The 21,024-nt window shown below is 35.1% G+C and overlaps 1 protein-coding gene across 1 annotated transcript in view; it reads right to left on the reverse strand.

Annotated features, from left to right (window-relative positions):
* Positions 1-2,449: 2,449 nt before the first annotated feature.
* plekha3 (pleckstrin homology domain containing A3) overlaps positions 2,450-21,024 on the reverse strand; it is a 37,358-nt gene continuing 18,783 nt past the window's right edge. The window contains exons 5-8 of the mRNA XM_023327610.1: positions 11,276-11,380; positions 10,637-10,680; positions 9,777-9,871; positions 2,450-8,263 (exon numbers count right to left, since the gene is read on the reverse strand). Coding sequence (XP_023183378.1) covers positions 8,154-8,263; positions 9,777-9,871; positions 10,637-10,680; positions 11,276-11,380 — 354 coding nt within the window. The 3' untranslated portion in view covers positions 2,450-8,153. The remainder of the gene's footprint in view (positions 8,264-9,776; positions 9,872-10,636; positions 10,681-11,275; positions 11,381-21,024) is intronic.

Raw genomic sequence — 21,024 nt, forward strand, 5'->3', positions numbered from 1 at the left:
TCCCAACTCAGATTGAGGAACTGTTGAATTGAGCTTTAGTTGAACATCTACAGCTAACGTCCAACAAGTTGCCGTTGCTATAGCTACCTTAGATACCAAGGCTTCCTTTCCATGGAGAATCTATTTCTATTCCCGGGTACTGTTAACCATTTCCATCAGAGTCAATGAATGTCAACAAAAATATGTGAAGAACTCGAGTCACAGACGTTTCCGAAGGATCGAGTTGCTCCTAAAATAAGTTCCTGCAGCTGTGACCAGTTCTTCCCTGAGGACAGAGAGAACAAATGACAGCAAAGAAAATGGAGAGAAGAGATGAAACAGCATCGAGATAGATGGACATTTTCATGCTGAGATGATGGAAGTGAATGTTACCAAGTGGCTGCAATGACTAACAGTTTATTTCTATATAATTTAATCCAATTGTAATCCAGTTTACCATAGTATTAACATTAGGCCATATTATATAGTCTATTTTTAAAATGTTTGTAGATTTAATTATATTTAAACAGAAGGTTCCCCTCACTGTGTCCACTTCAGTCCAGGACTTTTTGCAATCCCAGTAAATTCAGTCCCAGTTAGAACCTGAAAAGACTGAGTCCAAGATTTTAGTCCAGTTTAATTTAATTCAAATCCAAATCATTTTAATATAGTACACTTTAATTTAACACATCTGTTTGTCTATACCAACTTGTCTTTGGATGGTTGGGAGTTCTGGTGCCAACCTTTAGCAGTCACTGGGAGAGAGATGGAGTACACTCTGACTGGGACTCAACCCATTGTTCTTGATCCAGTTTGAGTCTCAGGCAGAAAAAAATGTCTTACCGCATTTTATTGTAAAATAAACCTAAAAACCCAGTTCCCATCTTTTCTCTGGTCTCTGACTCTCAGCTGTTCTGTGGTTGTTTTCTTTCTTCTATCCCCTGCATTCGTTCAGAGCTGCATTTGCATGTTTGCTGGCACCCGTAGTGGAAACCCTTTCTTTTCAACAGACATCTGGAGAGGCTTAATAGTTACTGTAGGTGGAACAAGCTGCTCTCAGATCGCACAAAGAGCCTCTTGTTGTTTCCACTCTGCTGGAAACCGTACATTTCTGCTCAGTAAAGGTGATGCAGAAAAGACTGCTCTGCTGTCTGCAGGAAACTAGCTCCTATATTTTCCACTCATAATGGTCAGCATGGGGTGACGTCACACTCTGCCAAATATGATTTTGGTGCAACTGTATACTAATAGCATGTGAGGCATTAAAGCAAAGTGATGAGACATTCTCTCAGCCTCTTCTTTTTCTAGTACAGTTTGATAAAAAGAAAGAAAACTTTTGACCTCGGAAGGAAAAAAGACATAATAAAACCACATTGATTGTCATTATCATCACATGATTAAAGAATAAAAACAGTGATGTGGTAGTGATGTAATTCCTCCAGGATGTTAAAGGAAAGTGTTTTTGCTGCTGCTGGATCTCCAAAACAACCCAGGATTTACCGCCACTCATTTAAAGCCTGGAGCTCTGGTGGTTGTAGTGACCGAAACAAATTGAATTCAGAATCTCTTCTGGCCTGGAAAGCTTCACAAAACGACAGACAGCAGCTCTAAAGATGTAATGAAGGAAAAGTCGCTTGTGGGAACAGGAAGAAGAGTCGAGTTCCTCCATTTAAACGTGTCTTTTAAACATGTCTCTGGCAGAACAGTCGTACATCACACACACAGCTTTAGTATTAATTGGTTAATCTTTATTTATACTCAACATGCTGCATTCACTGTAACCCTGAAATGGTTATTCCAGTCTGTTTGTGTGAAACTAACGTTGCTACAGAGGGGCTTTGAAAAAATCCCCAAAACAAACTGGTGATCTCTAATGATGAAAAAAGTTTAGCCCAAATTGTTTTCTTAAATTTTTTTTTTTTAAATGTATGAAGTAAACTTACATCCCCCCAAGTCTACCTTACAGGTGTGTTTTAATCTGTGAAGATGCTTTTTACTCCATGTATTAATTTTCCAGTTAAAACAAATCCGTCACAAAAAACTATTTGAAGGAAAAATTAAACCTAAACCTGTTGAAGTTAAAGACACTGAAAATACTAAGAAGTTTGCTCTAAAAAAAAAAAAACCCTGTTAGCAGAGGTAGCAAGTGTGTAAGTTCCAACTACCAATACTGATTTCTCTAAAATAGCAATAAATAAAAATTAACTGCTAATGCAAATAATTCTTCAACAGAGAATCTGCTTATTAACATTATCAGGTCACGACTGCAACATTTAAACTGAACTTGAGTAAACTCTGAAGAAGTTGCATCTGTGCCTGGCATCCATGGTGTCTGCAGTTAGAAATGTTCACGCCTCAGAAGCAGTGTGAAGCAGAGCAGCTCAGGTTTATGAACATGAAAGACGATGGTGCATAACAGAGGTTGAATATTTTGAAGTTTTTACACGAGTTAAATATGCAGAGTTCTGAATCAGCTTCAAAAACTTTATTCAGACAATAAAAGTCAGATGTGATACAACCACATGTCGCTCTGTGCAGCTCTTAAGGCAACTCCTGATATTTGGCTAACATAACCAGGCTGTAATAAATACATAAAAGGAATTCAGGAGATGAATTACATTTTTCTACTTTATAAATATATAAATCAAAAACTGTTTACTTCAACTTTAGTCTGACATTGTGGAAACTGAGCTGAGTAAAATCCACAATAAGAGAATTGTACTGATTATTTACCCAACAAATGTGAGAACTACAAGTGATTAGAATATTTTCCTTTGGTTCCAAAATAAACACAGATGGATTAAACATTGCAATAAAAAAATCCCTAAGAATTAAAATAGTAATTCCAGGATGACTGGCTCATCTTGGAATCTGCTTTTAATACAATAGAACTTTCTCCTAATATTCATCTTTTATTTTCATACACACTCTTCACATGTTCAAACAAGATCTGGCTAAATCTCATTAATGAAACCTGATGGTATTATCATCACTTAGCTGAAGCTCTTATGAGTAAAATATGGAAATGTTGCTTCATCATGCTGTGACAAAAAATGTTAGTCAGCAGCAGAAAATGAAGATGTGGTGTTTAAACTGATCTGATCACAGACTTGAATCTGTGATCAGATAAAAATTCAGTATACATTTTTATACTGAATTTATAGAAACTTCCTGTAACATAGAGCATCATGAAGTTCCAGACACCTGTATGAAAATCAGAATAATCCATCACATTGTAAAGTCGTCACTTTAATCCACTTTCAGAGCCTTAACACTGACAGAATCACTTTAAAGTGAAAAACAACCACATGTACATACTTCATGTTGGAGAAGGTAAAACACTGAATACTTTCATTTTGCCTGTGGAAAAGTTACAAGCTGTGGTGAATTTGCGTGGAGGCATGTACTGTATATGACTTTTAAAAAAGGCTGATATTTAAGTGTTTGTCCACGAAAATATAAAAATACAACGGCTTCACATTTTGGCATGAGTTAAGATTTGAGAGTTTTCAGGACTATCAGATCAGATGGTTGTGTTTTTTTTTTCCGTTTCCAGATGATTTCTTTACAGGAGTGTAAAATGTTGGTAACAAGCGGTAACGTTACAGCCGTCAGTCAGGCGATATCAAAAATCATAATCACAGAAAAAACACCACACGTTTTTATTACTTCATGTTAAGTGCCACGACAGAAAATAAGTCATGAAGATGCAGCTTAAACATTCCACACCAAAACAATGCAGCAATGACCAACAGGACTGACCTGCTTCTGCATAAAACAAGCGTTTGAACTAGTTTAGGCTCCTGTGATCCACTGAGGATCATCAGAACAGATCACACTTCCAACCCTTTGCAGCGCCTGCTTTGTGCAGGGAGCAAAGTCCTCTGAGAACCAGCTGAACTTACCCATTTAAACCCACATTTTTCCCAGACATGAAAATATTAAAATCAGATGGCATTGATAGTCCTTTGAACTAATCAAGGGGAAATAATTTTTAAAATTGTGGAAAAATATATAAAAAAGTGTGTTTTATGATCGGTCACAATTGTGACCGGTGGGATAATATGGTGTTCTTACTAAGATGAACTGAAAGTGCTTTTTCCAAACAGAAAAGATCATAAAAGGTGAACATTGTTTCTTTATTTGAATATATCTTCCACAACATTACTTTAGTGCAACATTTGCTCTGTAAAGTACAAGTTTGACTATCTGTATATTCTAAACCAAGGTCAATTTGAGTGTTTATGCATAATTATATTGAACTTCAGTCAGTTGTAGTGTTATGTTATCATGTTAACATAGATCATAACATCTATAGTAGAGGCCTTCATTAATAGTATTAAAAATCATGAACATCTGTCAGTCTCACTGTCATTCAGTAATAAACTTAGTCCAGGGGCCTTCAACTCCAGAGACTGAGGGCCCGGGGTCAAGCATCTTTTCCATCCGTCTCTGCTTCAATACACCTGAACCAGGTGATTAGCAGGACTCTGGAGAACTGGACTGCATACTGAGGAGGTCATCCACTTAATTCAGGTGTGTTGGACCAGAGACACACCTGAAAGTTACAGGACACCGGACCCCCAGGCCTGGAATCAGAGGTCAGTTGTTTGGCTCCTTCAACCATTTGGTCCCCTCTTTACTTTCCATGATCTTTCTTGAAGCAATGTGCAATAAATCCTTGACTTTCTCCCAGGCATTTGTGGTGCAAAAGCAACAACACTGGAAACGATTCTTGCATTGACTGACCAGTAAGTGTCTTGGTCACATCTTGAAGAGAAGTGTCCATTTGAGATCTATTTCCATGACCTAGTGACTTTGTGCCAAACTTTTGCATAATAAGCCACAACCCATGAGAAGGTCAGTATATTCGGTCGTCCCTCTTATGACACATTTTTAAAATATCTTAAAGGTAAATGACCTGTACTTATATAGTTCTTTATCAAGTCCAAATGACCTGAAAGTTCTTTTCATCACATTTAATCATTCACCCACTCACACACACATTCACACACTGATAGCAGTAAGCTACTATATTGTAGCTACAGCTTCCCTGGCGCAGTTTGACAGAAGTGAGGCTGTCATATCCTGGCACCACCAGGTTCTCTGACTACCACCGGCAGGCATGGCTGGTGAATCGTCCTCTTGTGTCAGGCCACAACGACTGACACAAAGTGGGGCTTCCAGCAGGAAACCCACCAGTTACAAGATAAACTAAAACCTCCTAAGCTGCAGTTATCCTATTTTAAAATGTGCTTTTGAGATGGACCACCAAGACTTCTTGCACCTGATCATGACTCTGTACCTTGAGGGGTTCTGGTCATGAAGATCTACACCTCTCATGATCTATTTGATCTATTTGACATCAGTCTCTGTGTAGTTCTTTCTCATCTTTGTTTCTACTGTGAAAATATTGTTGTCTTTCTAGTGGACCAGCAGTTTCTCATCTTGTGTCGGAGCCTCATTTGGATCCTCTTTAGTTTTAAAGGGTACATCAATGAGACAGTTGTCCCTTCATCATAAACTTTGCAGGTGGTAACAGAGAGCCACATGTCTGGTGAAGGGAGAGATCATCCTCTTTTCCCATGAACTGATCATATGCATTCAAAATCGGGCATGGATTATCCCTGTCTAAGCCACCACTACCAAAATCAGTAAGGACTCCATCTTTCTCATAACTACATTGTTGCATACTTTTCTGTCCATCACTAAGTCCAACAGATCAAGAACCAAACTCAAAATGAATCTTAAAAAGGAAGAAGTTTGGAATTGGAAGAATATGGTATGTATTTAAATGTATTGTCCCACCGGTCACTATTGTGACCGTCAACATGTTTACACATCCTGCTCACACACCAAAGCAAGTTTTGTAAACTTAAAGGTGTATATCATAACTAGACACTTTAAACTGATGTGCACCAAAAATCTTTGTTGCATGTTTATTTAAACATACATTGCTATCTTCTTCTTTGAGAGGTTTTTGGCAGTGTTGTACAAACAGCTCTATTACATGTGATAATTTACTCTAAACATGTGATACTGCATCAGTATTATGTAAACACTCCAAACGTTCAATATTTGCTGAACATAAACTGAAAATTTAATCACTAAGCTTTTTGGAGTCCTTGAAAGTGAAATTAATTTCTTGGTCACTATTGTGACCGGTGGGTTTAAATGGGCTAATCCTGACCATGGAGATCTGAGAGCCAATCACTGTTAGAATAGAGGAGGTATAAAAACAAAAAGAAGAAAAAATGGTTGTTGTACAACTTAAGATGAAACCACAACCCCATCATCATCAGAGATCTTCTACGTTCAGTTTCTGTTATTTATGTTAATTTTTCAAGGTTGGACTGTGACTTTAAAATTGTCTAAAACATTTTATAAGATACATATAGGTATCATTATGAACATACAGACAGGATGATGTAATTTATGAAGAATCCCTCACTATAATCTGTAATGGCGAAATGTTTGGAACATTTTCTACATCTGCTGAAGTTTAGAGTTTACAGGAGCGATGTGGCTCATCTCCTGTAGTTAATCAGTAGAAGATGGGACATTCTAAGCGTCTCTCATGAAGTGAAAGAGAAGAGTAACTATGTCATTTAGGAAAGCAAAGGGTTTTCTCCCACCAGTCTGTTATTTTCATTTTTCCAACTGCTTTGATGAAGATGTGGACAGCTGTGTGCTGCTGAAGCTTCAAGGATATTGCTGCTCATTGTTCTGACAAGACTCAAACACTTCAACTCTGGTGCCACCTAGTGGTTGAAGGAAATCTAGCATCAAAATGCCACTAAGAATCATTATGGAAGGCTTCATACTTAATCACTGCAGTCACTTTAAACCAATTAAACTCCTGCTTTGTGTTTTGTCAGTTTGGTGACGTCACCTCTGGTGTCTCAGTCGTATCACATATATGCAGAACTTTCCATCTTGGTTTATCTGCAGTTCAGTGTTTCCATGAGTTTATCTTGGTTCTCATCCCTGTTTGATTCAGTTGATCCCTAAGAAATAAAACCGATTGTAACATCTGATTAAACCCGAATAACTGCAGATATTCTTTATTGGAGTTGCAGGCCTGCATGTCCTTACAGCAGACTGCAGGTCGACGGTAGAAAATGACTTGAAATCATCAGTTTAAGTCGGGTACAAAAAAAAATGTTGCACTGCTGGGTACAAACAGTCATGTGTTTGGAACAAAGCTACAAACAAAGTTACTTCCTGCTTTTGCGATCCAGTAAAAACGTCCCATTTAAAGTTTCACATCTAGACTCTAACATCAGAACAGTTAAAGACAGACTTACAGTAAACCAGTACCCACCAGTTTTACCACTTCTTCAACAAATCTGTTCCCAACAGACATTCATAAAAAATAAAACAAATCTCAGTTTCATCATGGCCTCGGAGTGAGACTGGACTGGAATCCACCACTAAAATACAGTGAATGCAAAATACAAATACTACCAAAGCAAAACTCTACCACATGTTCACATTGAAGCTGTCAGTAACAAGTCAGCTCCCTTCATCTGACCCGACTGCGGCTCGTCCAACTCCTCAGGACTGGACCTGCTCATTACCAATGGAATTTGGGTGAATAACTGTAAACTGAGGTTAGCTTAAAGAAACATCAATCAGTTGTAGGATTGGCTTCATCGTAGCAATAAGATGAAGCAGTCAGACAAGTGGCAGAGGTCTGTGGAGCAACGTCCGTCTGAATTAGTCAATGAGGTTGTTCTATAAGGAACAGCTTGAGATCAGAGCCGTCACAGATGGAGATGGAGTTCTACCGTCCAAAGAGACGCCACCATCAGAGCCACTAAAACGTCCCAACAGACAGATTTACATTCTGGGGTCTTTTTAAAGCAGAGCATGTCCAAAAACCACCAATTCACAGTTCATCATGTTCACATAGAGCTGCCTGATGCGACCAGCTGGGGCGGCACTGAAACAGGACCCGGGTTTCTACCATTCATCTGGAACGGAGCGGCAGCACCCCACCTCCCAAAAAGAGTCCCACCTCTCCAGAGTGTGAATCAACCACTGACAGAAAGAAACCGAATGACTCTGAAGTGCTCAGCTGGTTCTGTGGAGAAAACCCAGGAGGAACAATCCTAAAAATCCTAGACCAAGATGACCTTTCCTTCCTGTCCATCCCGTCGGGCGTCGGGTGTTCAGATGGACAGGTCGGTGTCTGTGTCTGTGGGCGTGGTCTTCGGGCTCACGCTGCCTCCCCTCTCCTCCGGGATGGAGGACGAGTCGCCGTTCAGAGCCGGCAGCAAACCTGAAAAAACAGGAAAGGAGCTTCAAGATAAACGTCACACCAACCCAGAGTTTTTCAGCCACAAATCTAACAGGAAACTCATCTGGCCAGAGAGCAAGACAGAGAACGGCAGAGAGTATCGTTTTATAACCCAACTCTCCACATCTTCCTCCCTGACCTGTTGCCATGACGCTGTTCATCCACTAACAAATGTCTGACCAGAAACTGAATGCTCCTGAAAACAACAGGAATTTATTCAGGAGTAACAGGACCTAAATACATACTGAACTTATGACTTTTCAGATTTTTATTCTCAAATAGAAAATTTGCCTCAATATCAGAAAACAAACAATCACAATACCTTTGCTGAATATTTTAAGGGTGATATTTACCCACATTCAGACTCTTCTTTAATCAGCATTTCCCTGCCAGTCTTTAGGTAATATCCATCAGGTGAGGACAATGAAGGCAGTAAGTCAGTCCAACAGTCAGAATATTTCACTGGCATATTTCCATCCATTAAATTTGAAGTATAATGTCCTTCTATGTATTGCATACAAGAAGTCCTTTGTAATTTCAATATTACACTCATCGATATTGCAATAACCAGTGGTGAGAACACTTCCACTAACATGTTAACACAGGAGCTAATTTTTCATTTGACTCTTTTGCTAACCTTAGCACTTAACTTCCCCTAAATGTATTTTTTGGATACATTCTAAAGCACTAATTTAATTGACTGTTTAGTCAACTTTCAGTTGAATAAAGTTCGACATCTGCATTGAAGTCACCAAATGTTGAGTTCTGCAAGTAGGACAGTGTGAAGCACAACTCAGGTATGAAAGCCTGAGTCCTCAAAGCAGACTGAAGCTGCACGTCTTCCCCTCTGTCACTTTACCCACTTTACTGTCTGACAACTGCTAAATAAAGGCCTCTGTTCTTCAAGGAGTTAGCTGTTTATATTCATGCTCTTATTTTGAAGTGGATGAAAACTGTTTACGCAGCACTTCCTTTTCCTCTCCTCCAGTTCTCGTTTTCCCTCCTAATAACTTTATTTCAGACTTACAGCAACAACTAACTACAAACACTAAGATATGAACTAAACTAGAATATCTAAAAACATTATTGATCATGTGTTAGGTTTAAGGACAGATAGAATTTGAAGAGCTTTAACATTAGCTTCTGCTAAATACCATGTTGGTGCAGCTCTTTAGTGTTTGCGGACCTAATGTTGATGATTAGCGTGTTAGCTAGCGGTGCTCAAAACTGGAAATAATAACTGCAAGTCAAAATACTGTGGCTCTATGCCAGAGAAACATTTCAAGCATTTTTCTTCATTTAGCAGACCTTACTGCTCTGTCACATAAAATACAAACTAAATTTGCTGAAGCTTGTGGCTGTAATGTGACAAAATGTAAAAAGGTTTGAGGAGTTTTAGTATTTTTCCTACTTCAACGTCCCGTTGTGGTTGTGTCTGTGGTAGAAAGTCTTTACATAACTAATTTAATCATTCAGGAAAATGTCTGAGTCTTACGTTCAGTCTCGTAGACGGAGCTATCGGAGGACGTCCGATGTCTGCGTGGAGCTGACCTCTGACCTCCACTCACATACTCCTTTAGTACACCTGACCTGGACGGAGATAAAGCCTCTTTAACACCTGATCCTCCAGGCAGGATGGAACAAACTGAATGTAGTCCGACTTACATTTGATTGCACTAGAGGGAAAACTGTCTGTATAAAAAGATACTTTCAGAAACTGTTTGTGCTTTAAGTGCAAAAGTTAACTTTTAAAAAATGTATTTAAAAAAACTGCTGGTGTTGTGTTTCAATTAAAACATATAACATGTCTGAGGTGGCGGCTCTTCCCTCAAAAACTGAGGTTCTGTTCATTTGAATTTTTTTTCTTTAATACTAACCAACCAAAAATGAGTCAGTGCAGCCTTTGTTACATTTTTAGTACATTTTCTACTAATTAATGCTCAACTCATGTCTGTCAAGCTCTGCTAATAAAGACTTCTCTGTTTTCTGTAGTAAAATCTTCCACACGTTTTTTCTATCATTTTGTTTTTTAATTCCTGAGTGAGAGGATTGAAGTTAATCTCATCAGGAATTTCACAGCACAGAAAAACGTTGAAAATCACTTTGCTGCAGGAAGCAGCGAGGTGCAGCGCTACTGCCTCCTGGAGGTAGAAAACAACGAAAGCACGTTGTTTCAGACCTGAACATGTTTGGCTGTCACAGAGATCTGGATAAAAGCTTGAGGTTTATTATGCAACTGGTTGAATTTAATGATAAGAAAGAAGCTTCAATACGTTTATTGATCAGCTCGGGGTTTTTTTTGTCCTCCGTTCTGAAGTCTACACTGCGTTGCAGTGGGTTTACTGGTGAACTGACCTGTCAAAGCTGTATGTACCAGGGTGGCTGATGGAGCGCTTCATCTGCAGAGGGACAGAAACATTTATGATGCTAACGTGATTAAAACCAGCCTGAAAAATTATGTTTTTATAAATCACACAATTTCACAGAAGAGCAGCTGGACAGGACATTTAATATTTGCAAGTTTTAATCTTTTTTTTATTAAAAATACTTTATGTATTCTTAAGGGGAAATTAATGTGATCGTAACTCATATCATCCAAGTAGCTTCCAAGAATTGTTGTGGATGGTGATGCTGTGAGCAGGAAGAATCTCCTCTAGCAGTCAGTCCCGCAACAAATCTGAACAGGCCTCTGACCGAAGACTGTTGCTGTATGACATGCTAACAGATCAATATCAGGGCAGCAGAGACGATACAGTTACATTTCCTGGATGACAAAATCAGTTCTTAGAACCTCTGCTAATCCACTTCCTTTGCTGTGCTGCTCCTTTTTATATCTCTGTTTGGCCAAGCAGGGAGACTATGAATACCTTGCTGCCATGACAACACACCACAACAGCTGTCTAAAAGTTGTTATGGTGCACAGCGTCCAAAGCAAGAGAGAATAACTGTCCAAACATGCAGCGCATGAGATAATGCATATGAAAACTAAATTACCCTTTCAGGAGGTCGGAGGTCAGGGGTCAAATTGTGGTTGGCTAGGCTCATACACTCCTCCAAAGTCCTGATGAACGTCTCACAGGTGGCACTGAGCAACGAGGCCTGAACGGAGTTAAACCAGCATATTTAACATCCACTGTTCAGGGAGAAGCTCTGCACAGTTAATTCAATGTGATATGACATGTTGGATATGATATGACATGTTGCATATGATATGACATGTTGGATATGATATGACATGTTGGATATGATATGACATGTTGCATATGATATGACATGTTGGATATGATATGACATGTTGGATATGATATGACATGTTGGATATGATATGACATGTTGCATATGGTATGACATGTTGCATATGATATGACATGTTGGATATGATATGACATGTTGGATATGATATGACATGTTGGATATGGTATAACATGTTGCATATGATATAACATGTTGCATATGATATAACATGTTGCATATGATATAACATGTTGGATATGATATGACATGTTGCATATGATATGACATGTTGCATATGATATAACATGTTGCATATGATATGACATGTTGCATATGATATAACATGTTGGATATGATATGACATGTTGCATATGATATGACATGTTGCATATGATATAACATGTTGCATATGATATAACATGTTGCATATGATATAACATGTTGCATATGATATGACATGTTGCATATGATATGACATGTTGCATATGATATGACATGTTGCATATGATATGACATGTTGCATATGATATGACATGTTGCATATGATATGACATGTTGCATATGATATAACATGTTGCATATGATATAACATGTTGCATATGATATGACATGTTGCATATGATATGACATGTTGCATATGATATAACATGTTGCATATGATATAACATGTTGCATATGATATGACATGTTGGATATGATATGACATGTTGGATATGATATGACATGTTGCATATGATATGACATGTTGCATATGATATGACATGTTGGATATGATATGACATGTTGGATATGATATGACATGTTGGATATGATATGACATGTTGCATATGATATGACATGTTGCATATGATATGACATGTTGGATTATGATATGACATGTTGCATATGATATGACATGTTGCATATGATATGACATGTTGGATATGATATGACATGTTGGATATGATATGACATGTTGCATATGATATGACATGTTGCATATGATATAACATGTTGCATATGATATGACATGTTGGATATGATATGACATGTTGGATATGATATGACATGTTGCATATGATATGACATGTTGATATGATATGACATGTTGGATATGATATGACATGTTGCATATGATATGACATGTTGCATATGATATGACATGTTGGATATGATATGACATGTTGGATATGATATGACATGTTGCATATGATATGACATGTTGCATATGATATGACATGTTGCATATGATATAACATGTTGCATATGATATGACATGTTGCATATGATATGACATGTTGGATATGATATGACATGTTGGATATGATATGACATGTTGGATATGATATGACATGTTGGATATGATATGACATGTTGGATATGATATGACATGTTGCATATGATATAACATGTTGCATATGATATAACATGTTGGATATATGACATGTTGCATATGATATGACATGTTGCATATGATATAACATGTTGCATATGATATAACATGTTGCATATGATATAACATGTTGCATATGATATAACATGTTGCATATGATATGACATGTTGCATATGATATGACATGTTGGATATGATATGACATGTTGCATATGATATGACATGTTGCATATGATATAACATGTTGCATATGATATAACATGTTGCATATGATATGACATGTTGGATATGATATGACATGTTGGATATGATATGACATGTTGGATATGATATGACATGTTGATATGAATACATGTTGCATATGATACATGTTGGATATGATATGACATGTTGATATGATATGACATGTTGCATATGATATGACATGTTGGATATGATATGACATGTTGCATATGATATGACATGTTGCATATGATATGACATGTTGCATATGATATAACATGTTGCATATGATATAACATGTTGCATATGATATAACATGTTGCATATGATATGACATGTTGCATATGATATGACATGTTGCATATGATATAACATGTTGATATGATATGACTGTTGCATATGATAACATGTTGCATATGATATAACATGTTGCATATGATATAACATGTTGCATATGATATGACATGTTGCATGTGATATGACTGTTGCATATGATATAACATTGTGCATATGATATAACATTTTTGCATATGATATGACATGTTGGATATGATATGACATGTTGCATATGATATGACATGTTGGATATGATATGACATGTTGGATATGATATGACATGTGCATATGATATAACATGTTGGATATGATATGACATGTTACATATGATATGACCATGTTGGATATGATATACATGGTTGGATATGATATGACATGTTCATATGATATGACATGTTGGATATGATATGACATGTTGGATAGATATGACATGTTGCATATGATATGACATGTTGCATATGATATAACATGTTGCATATGATATGACATGTTGCATATGATATGACATGTTTGGATATGATATGACATGTTGCATATGATATAACATTTGCATATGATATGACATGTTGGATATGATATGACATGTTGCATATGATATGACATGTTGGATATGATATGACATGTTGGATATGATATGACATGTTGCATATGATATGACATGTTGCATATGATATGACATGTTGGATATGATATGACATGTTGGATATGATATGACATGTTGCATATGATATGACATGTTGCATATGATATAACATGTTGCATATGATATAACATGTTGCATATGATATGACATGTTGGATATGATATGACATGTTGCATATATATAACATGTTGCATATGATATGACATGTTGGATATGATATGACATGTTGCATATGATATGACATGTTGATATGATATGACATGTTGGATATGATATGACATGTTGCATATGATATGACATGTGGATATGATATGACATGTTGGATATGATATGACATGTTGGATATGGATAATGTTGGATATGATATGACATGTTGGATATGATATGACATGTTGGATATGATATGACATGTTGGATATGATATGACATGTTGGATATGATATGACATGTTGGATATGATATGACATGTTGGATATGATATGACATGTTGCATATGATATGACATGTTGGATATGATATGACATGTTGGATATGATATGACATGTTGGATATGATATGACATGTTGCATATGATATAACATGTTGCATATGATATGACATGTTGGATATGATATGACATGTTGGATATGATATGACATGTTGGATATGATATGACATGTTGGATATGATATGACATGTTGGATATGATATGACATGTTGCATATGATATGACATGTTGCATATGATATGACATGTTGGATATGATATGACATGTTGGATATGATATGACATGTTGCATATGATATAACATGTTGCATATGATATGACATGTTGGATATGATATGACATGTTGCATATGATATGACATGTTGCATATGATATAACATGTTGCATATGATATGACATGTTGCATATGATATAACATGTTGCATATGATATGACATGTTGGATATGATATGACATGTTGCATATGATATGACATGTTGGATATGATATGACATGTTGGATATGATATGACATGCTGCATATGATATGACATGTTGGATATGATATGACATGTTGGATATGATATGACATGTTGCATATGATATGACATGTTGGATATGATATGACATGTTGGATATGATATGACATGTTGGATATGATATGACATGTTGCATATGGTATGACATGTTGCATATGATATGACATGTTGGATATGGTATGACATGTTGGATATGATATGACATGTTGGATATGATATGACATGTTGGATATGGTATAACATGTTGCATATGATATAACATGTTGCATATGATATAACATGTTGCATATGATATAACATGTTGGATATGATATAACATGTTGGATATGATATGACATGTTGCATATGATATGACATGTTGCATATGATATAACATGTTGCATATGATATGACATGTTGGATATGATATAACATGATATGACATGTTGCATATGATATGACATGTTGCATATGATATAACATGTTGCATATGATATAACATGTTGCATATGATATAACATGTTGCATATGATATGACATGTTGCATATGATATGACATGTTGCATATGATATAACATGTTGCATATGATATGACATGTTGCATATGATATGACATGTTGCATATGATATGACATGTTGCATATGATATAACATGTTGCATATGATATAACATGTTGCATATGATATGACATGTTGCATATGATATGACATGTTGCATATGATATGACATGTTGCATATGATATGACATGTTGCATATGATATGACATGTTGCATATGATATAACATGTTGCATATGATATGACATGTTGCATATGATATGACATGTTGCATATGATATAACATGTTGCATATGACATGTTGGATATGATATGACATGTTGGATATGATATGACATGTTGGATATGATATGATGTGCATATGACATGTTGCATATGATATGACATGTTGCATATGATATGACATGTTGGATATGATATGACATGTTGGATATGATATGACATGTTGCATATGATATGACATGTTGCATATGATATGACATGTTGGATATGATATGACATGTTGGATATGATATGACATGTTGCATATGATATGACATGTTGCATATGATATAACATGTTGCATATGATATGACATGTTGGATATGATATGACATGTTGGATATGATATGACATGTTGCATATGATATGACATGTTGCATATGATATGACATGTTGGATATGATATGACATGTTGCATATGATATGACATGTTGCATATGATATGACATGTTGGATATGATATGACATGTTGCATATGATATGACATGTTGCATATGATATGACATGTTGCATATGATATAACATGTTGCATATGATATGACATGTTGCATATGATATGACATGTTGGATATGATATGACAGGTTGGATATGATATGACATGTTGGATATGATATGACATGTTGGATATGATATGACATGTTGCATATGATATAACATGTTGCATATGATATAACATGTTGGATATGATATGACATGTTGCATATGATATGACATGTTGCATATGATATAACATGTTGCATATGATATAACATGTTGCATATGATATAACATGTTGCATATGATATAACATGTTGCATATGATATGACATGTTGGATATGATATGACATGTTGCATATGATATGACATGTTGCATATGATATAACATGTTGCATATGATATAACATGTTGCATATGATATGACATGTTGGATATGATATGACATGTTGCATATGATATGATATGTTGGATATGATATGACATGTTGGATATGATATGACATGTTGCATATGATATGACATGTTGCATATGATATGACATGTTGGATATGATATGACATGTTGCATATGATATGTCATGTTGCATATGATATAACATGTTGCATATGATATAACATGTTGCATATGATATGACATGTTGGATATGATATGACATGTTGCATATGATATAACATGTTGCATATGATATGACATGTTGGATATGATATGACATGTTGCATATGATATGACATGTTGCATATGATATAACATGTTGCATATGATATGACATGTTGCATATGATATAACATGTTGCATATGATATGACATGTTGGATATGATATGACATGTTGCATATGATATGACATGTTGGATATGATATGACATGTTGGATATGATATGACATGCTGCATATGATATGACATGTTGGATATGATATGACATGTTGGATATGATATGACATGTTGCATATGATATGACATGTTGGATATGATATGACATGTTGGATATGATATGACATGTTGGATATGATATGACATGTTGCATATGGTATGACATGTTGCATATGATATGACATGTTGGATATGGTATGACATGTTGGATATGATATGACATGTTGGATATGATATGACATGTTGGATATGGTATAACATGTTGCATATGATATAACATGTTGCATATGATATAACATGTTGCATATGATATAACATGTTGGATATGATATAACATGTTGGATATGATATGACATGTTGCATATGATATGACATGTTGCATATGATATACATGTTGCAATATGATATGACATGTTGGATATGATATAACATGTTGGATATGATATGACATGTTGCATATGATATGACATGTTGCATATGATATAACATGTTGCATATGATATAACATGTTGCATATGATATAACATGTTGCATATGATATGACATGTTGCATATGATATGACATGTTGCATATGATATAACATGTTGCATATGATATGACATGTTGCATATGATATGACATGTTGCATATGATATGACATGTTGCATATGATATAACATGTTGCATATGATATAACATGTTGCATATGATATGACATGTTGCATATGATATGACATGTTGCATATGATATGACATGTTGCATATGATATGACATGTTGCATATGATAGACATGTTGCATATGATATAACATGTTGCATATGATATGACATGTTGCATATGATATGACATGTTGCATATGATATAACATGTTGCATATGACATGTTGGATATGATATGCATGTTGGATATGATATGACATGTTGGATGATATGACATGTTGCATATGATATGACATGTTGCATATGATATGACATGTTGCATATGATATGACATGTTGGATATGATATGACATGTTGGATATGATATGACATGTTGCATATGATATGACATGTTGCATATGATATGAATGTTGGATATGATATGACATGTTGGATATGATATGACATGTTGCATATGATATGACATGTTGCATATGCTATAACATGTTGCATATGATATGACATGTTGGATATGATATGACATGTTGGATATGATATGACATGTTGCATATGATATGACATGTTGCATATGATATGACATGTTGCATATGATATAACATGTTGCATATGATATGACATGTTGGATATGATATGACATGTTGGATATGATATGACATGTTGGATATGATATGACATGTTGCATATGATATGACATGTTGCATATGATATGACATGTTGGATATGATATGACATGTTGCATATGATATGACATGTTGCATATGATATGACATGTTGCATATGATATAACATGTTGCATATGATATGACATGTTGCATATGATATGACATGTTGGATATGATATGACAGGTTGGATATGATATGACATGTTGGATATGATATGACATGTTGGATATGATATGACATGTTGCATATGATATAACATGTTGCATATGATATAACATGTTGGATATGATATGACATGTTGCATATGATATGACATGTTGCATATGATATAACATGTTGCATATGATATAACATGTTGCATATGATATAACATGTTGCATATGATATAACATGTTGCATATGATATGACATGTTGGATATGATATGACATGTTGCATATGATATGACATGTTGCATATGATATAACATGTTGCATATGATATACATGTGCATATGATATGACATGTTGGATATGATATGACATGTTGCATATGATATGATATGTTGGATATGATATGACATGTTGGATATGATATGACATGTTGCATATGATATGACATGTTGCATATGATATGACATGTTGGATATGATATGACATGTTGCATATGATATGTCATGTTGCATATGATATAACATGTTGCATATGATATAACTGTTGCATATGATATGACATGTTGGATATGATATGACATGTTGCATATGATATAACATGTTGCATATGATATGACATGTTGGATATGATATGACATGTTGGATATGATATGACATGTTGGATATGATATGACATGTTGGATATGATATGACATGTTGGATATGATATGACATGGTGCATATGATATGACATGTTGGATATGATATGACATGTTGGATATGATATGACATGTTGGATATGATATGACATGTTGCATATGATATGACATGTTGCATATGATATAACATGTTGCATATGATATAACATGTTGGATATGATATGACATGTTGCATATGATATAACATGTTGCATATGATATAACATGTTGCATATGATATAACATGTTGCATATGATATAACATGTTGCATATGATATGACATGTTGCATATGATATAACATGTTGGATATGATATGACATGTTGCATATGATATAACATGTTGCATATGATATAACATGTTGCATATGATATAACATGTTGCATATGATATGACATGTTGCATATGATATGACATGTTGCATATGATATAACATGTTGCATATGATATAACATGTTGCATATGATATGACATGTTGGATATGATATGACATGTTGCATATGATATGACATGTTGGATATGATATGACATGTTGGATATGATATGACATGTTGCATATGATATGACATGTTGGATATGATATGACATGTTGGATATGATATGACATGTTGGATATGATATGACATGTTGGATATGATATGTTGGATATGATATGACATGTTGGATATGATATGACATGTTGGATATGATATGACATGTTGGATATGATATGACATGTTGGATATGACATGTTGGATATGATATGACATGTTGGATATGATATGACATGTTGGATATGATATGACATGTTGCATATGATATGACATGTTGGATATGATATGACATGTTGGATATGATATGACATGTTGGATATGATATGACATGTTGGATATGATATGACATGTTGGATATGATATGACATGTTGCATATGATATAACATGTTGGATATGATATGACATGTTGCATATGATATGACATGTTGCATATGATATAACATGTTGCATATGATATGACATGTGGATATGATATAACATGTTGGATATGATATGACATGTTGCATATGATATGACATGTTGCATATGATATAACATGTTGCATATGATATAACATGTTGCATATGATATAACATGTTGCATATGATATGACATGTTGCATATGATATGACATGTTGCATATGTATACATGTTGCATATGATATAACATGTGCATATGATATGACATGTTGCATATGATATGACATGTTGCATATGATATGACATTTTGATAGATTTACATGTGCATATGATATAACATGTTGCATATGATATGACAGTTGCATATGATATGACATGTTGCATATGATATGACATGTTGCATATGATATGACATGTTGCATATGATATAACATGTTGCATATGATATAACATGTTGCATATGATATGACATGTTGCATATGATATGACATGTTGCATATGATATAACATGTTGCATATGATATAACATGTTGCATATGATATGACATGTTGGATATGATATGACATGTTGGATATGATATGACATGTTGCATATGATATGACATGTTGCATATGATATGAAATGTTGGATATGATATGACATGTTGGATATGATATGAACATGTGGATATGATATGACATGTTGCATATGATATGACATGTTGCATATGATATGACATGTTGCA

The sequence above is a fragment of the Xiphophorus maculatus genome, chromosome 22, assembly GCF_002775205.1.
Source record: "Xiphophorus maculatus strain JP 163 A chromosome 22, X_maculatus-5.0-male, whole genome shotgun sequence".
Lineage (NCBI taxonomy): Eukaryota > Metazoa > Chordata > Actinopteri > Cyprinodontiformes > Poeciliidae > Xiphophorus > Xiphophorus maculatus.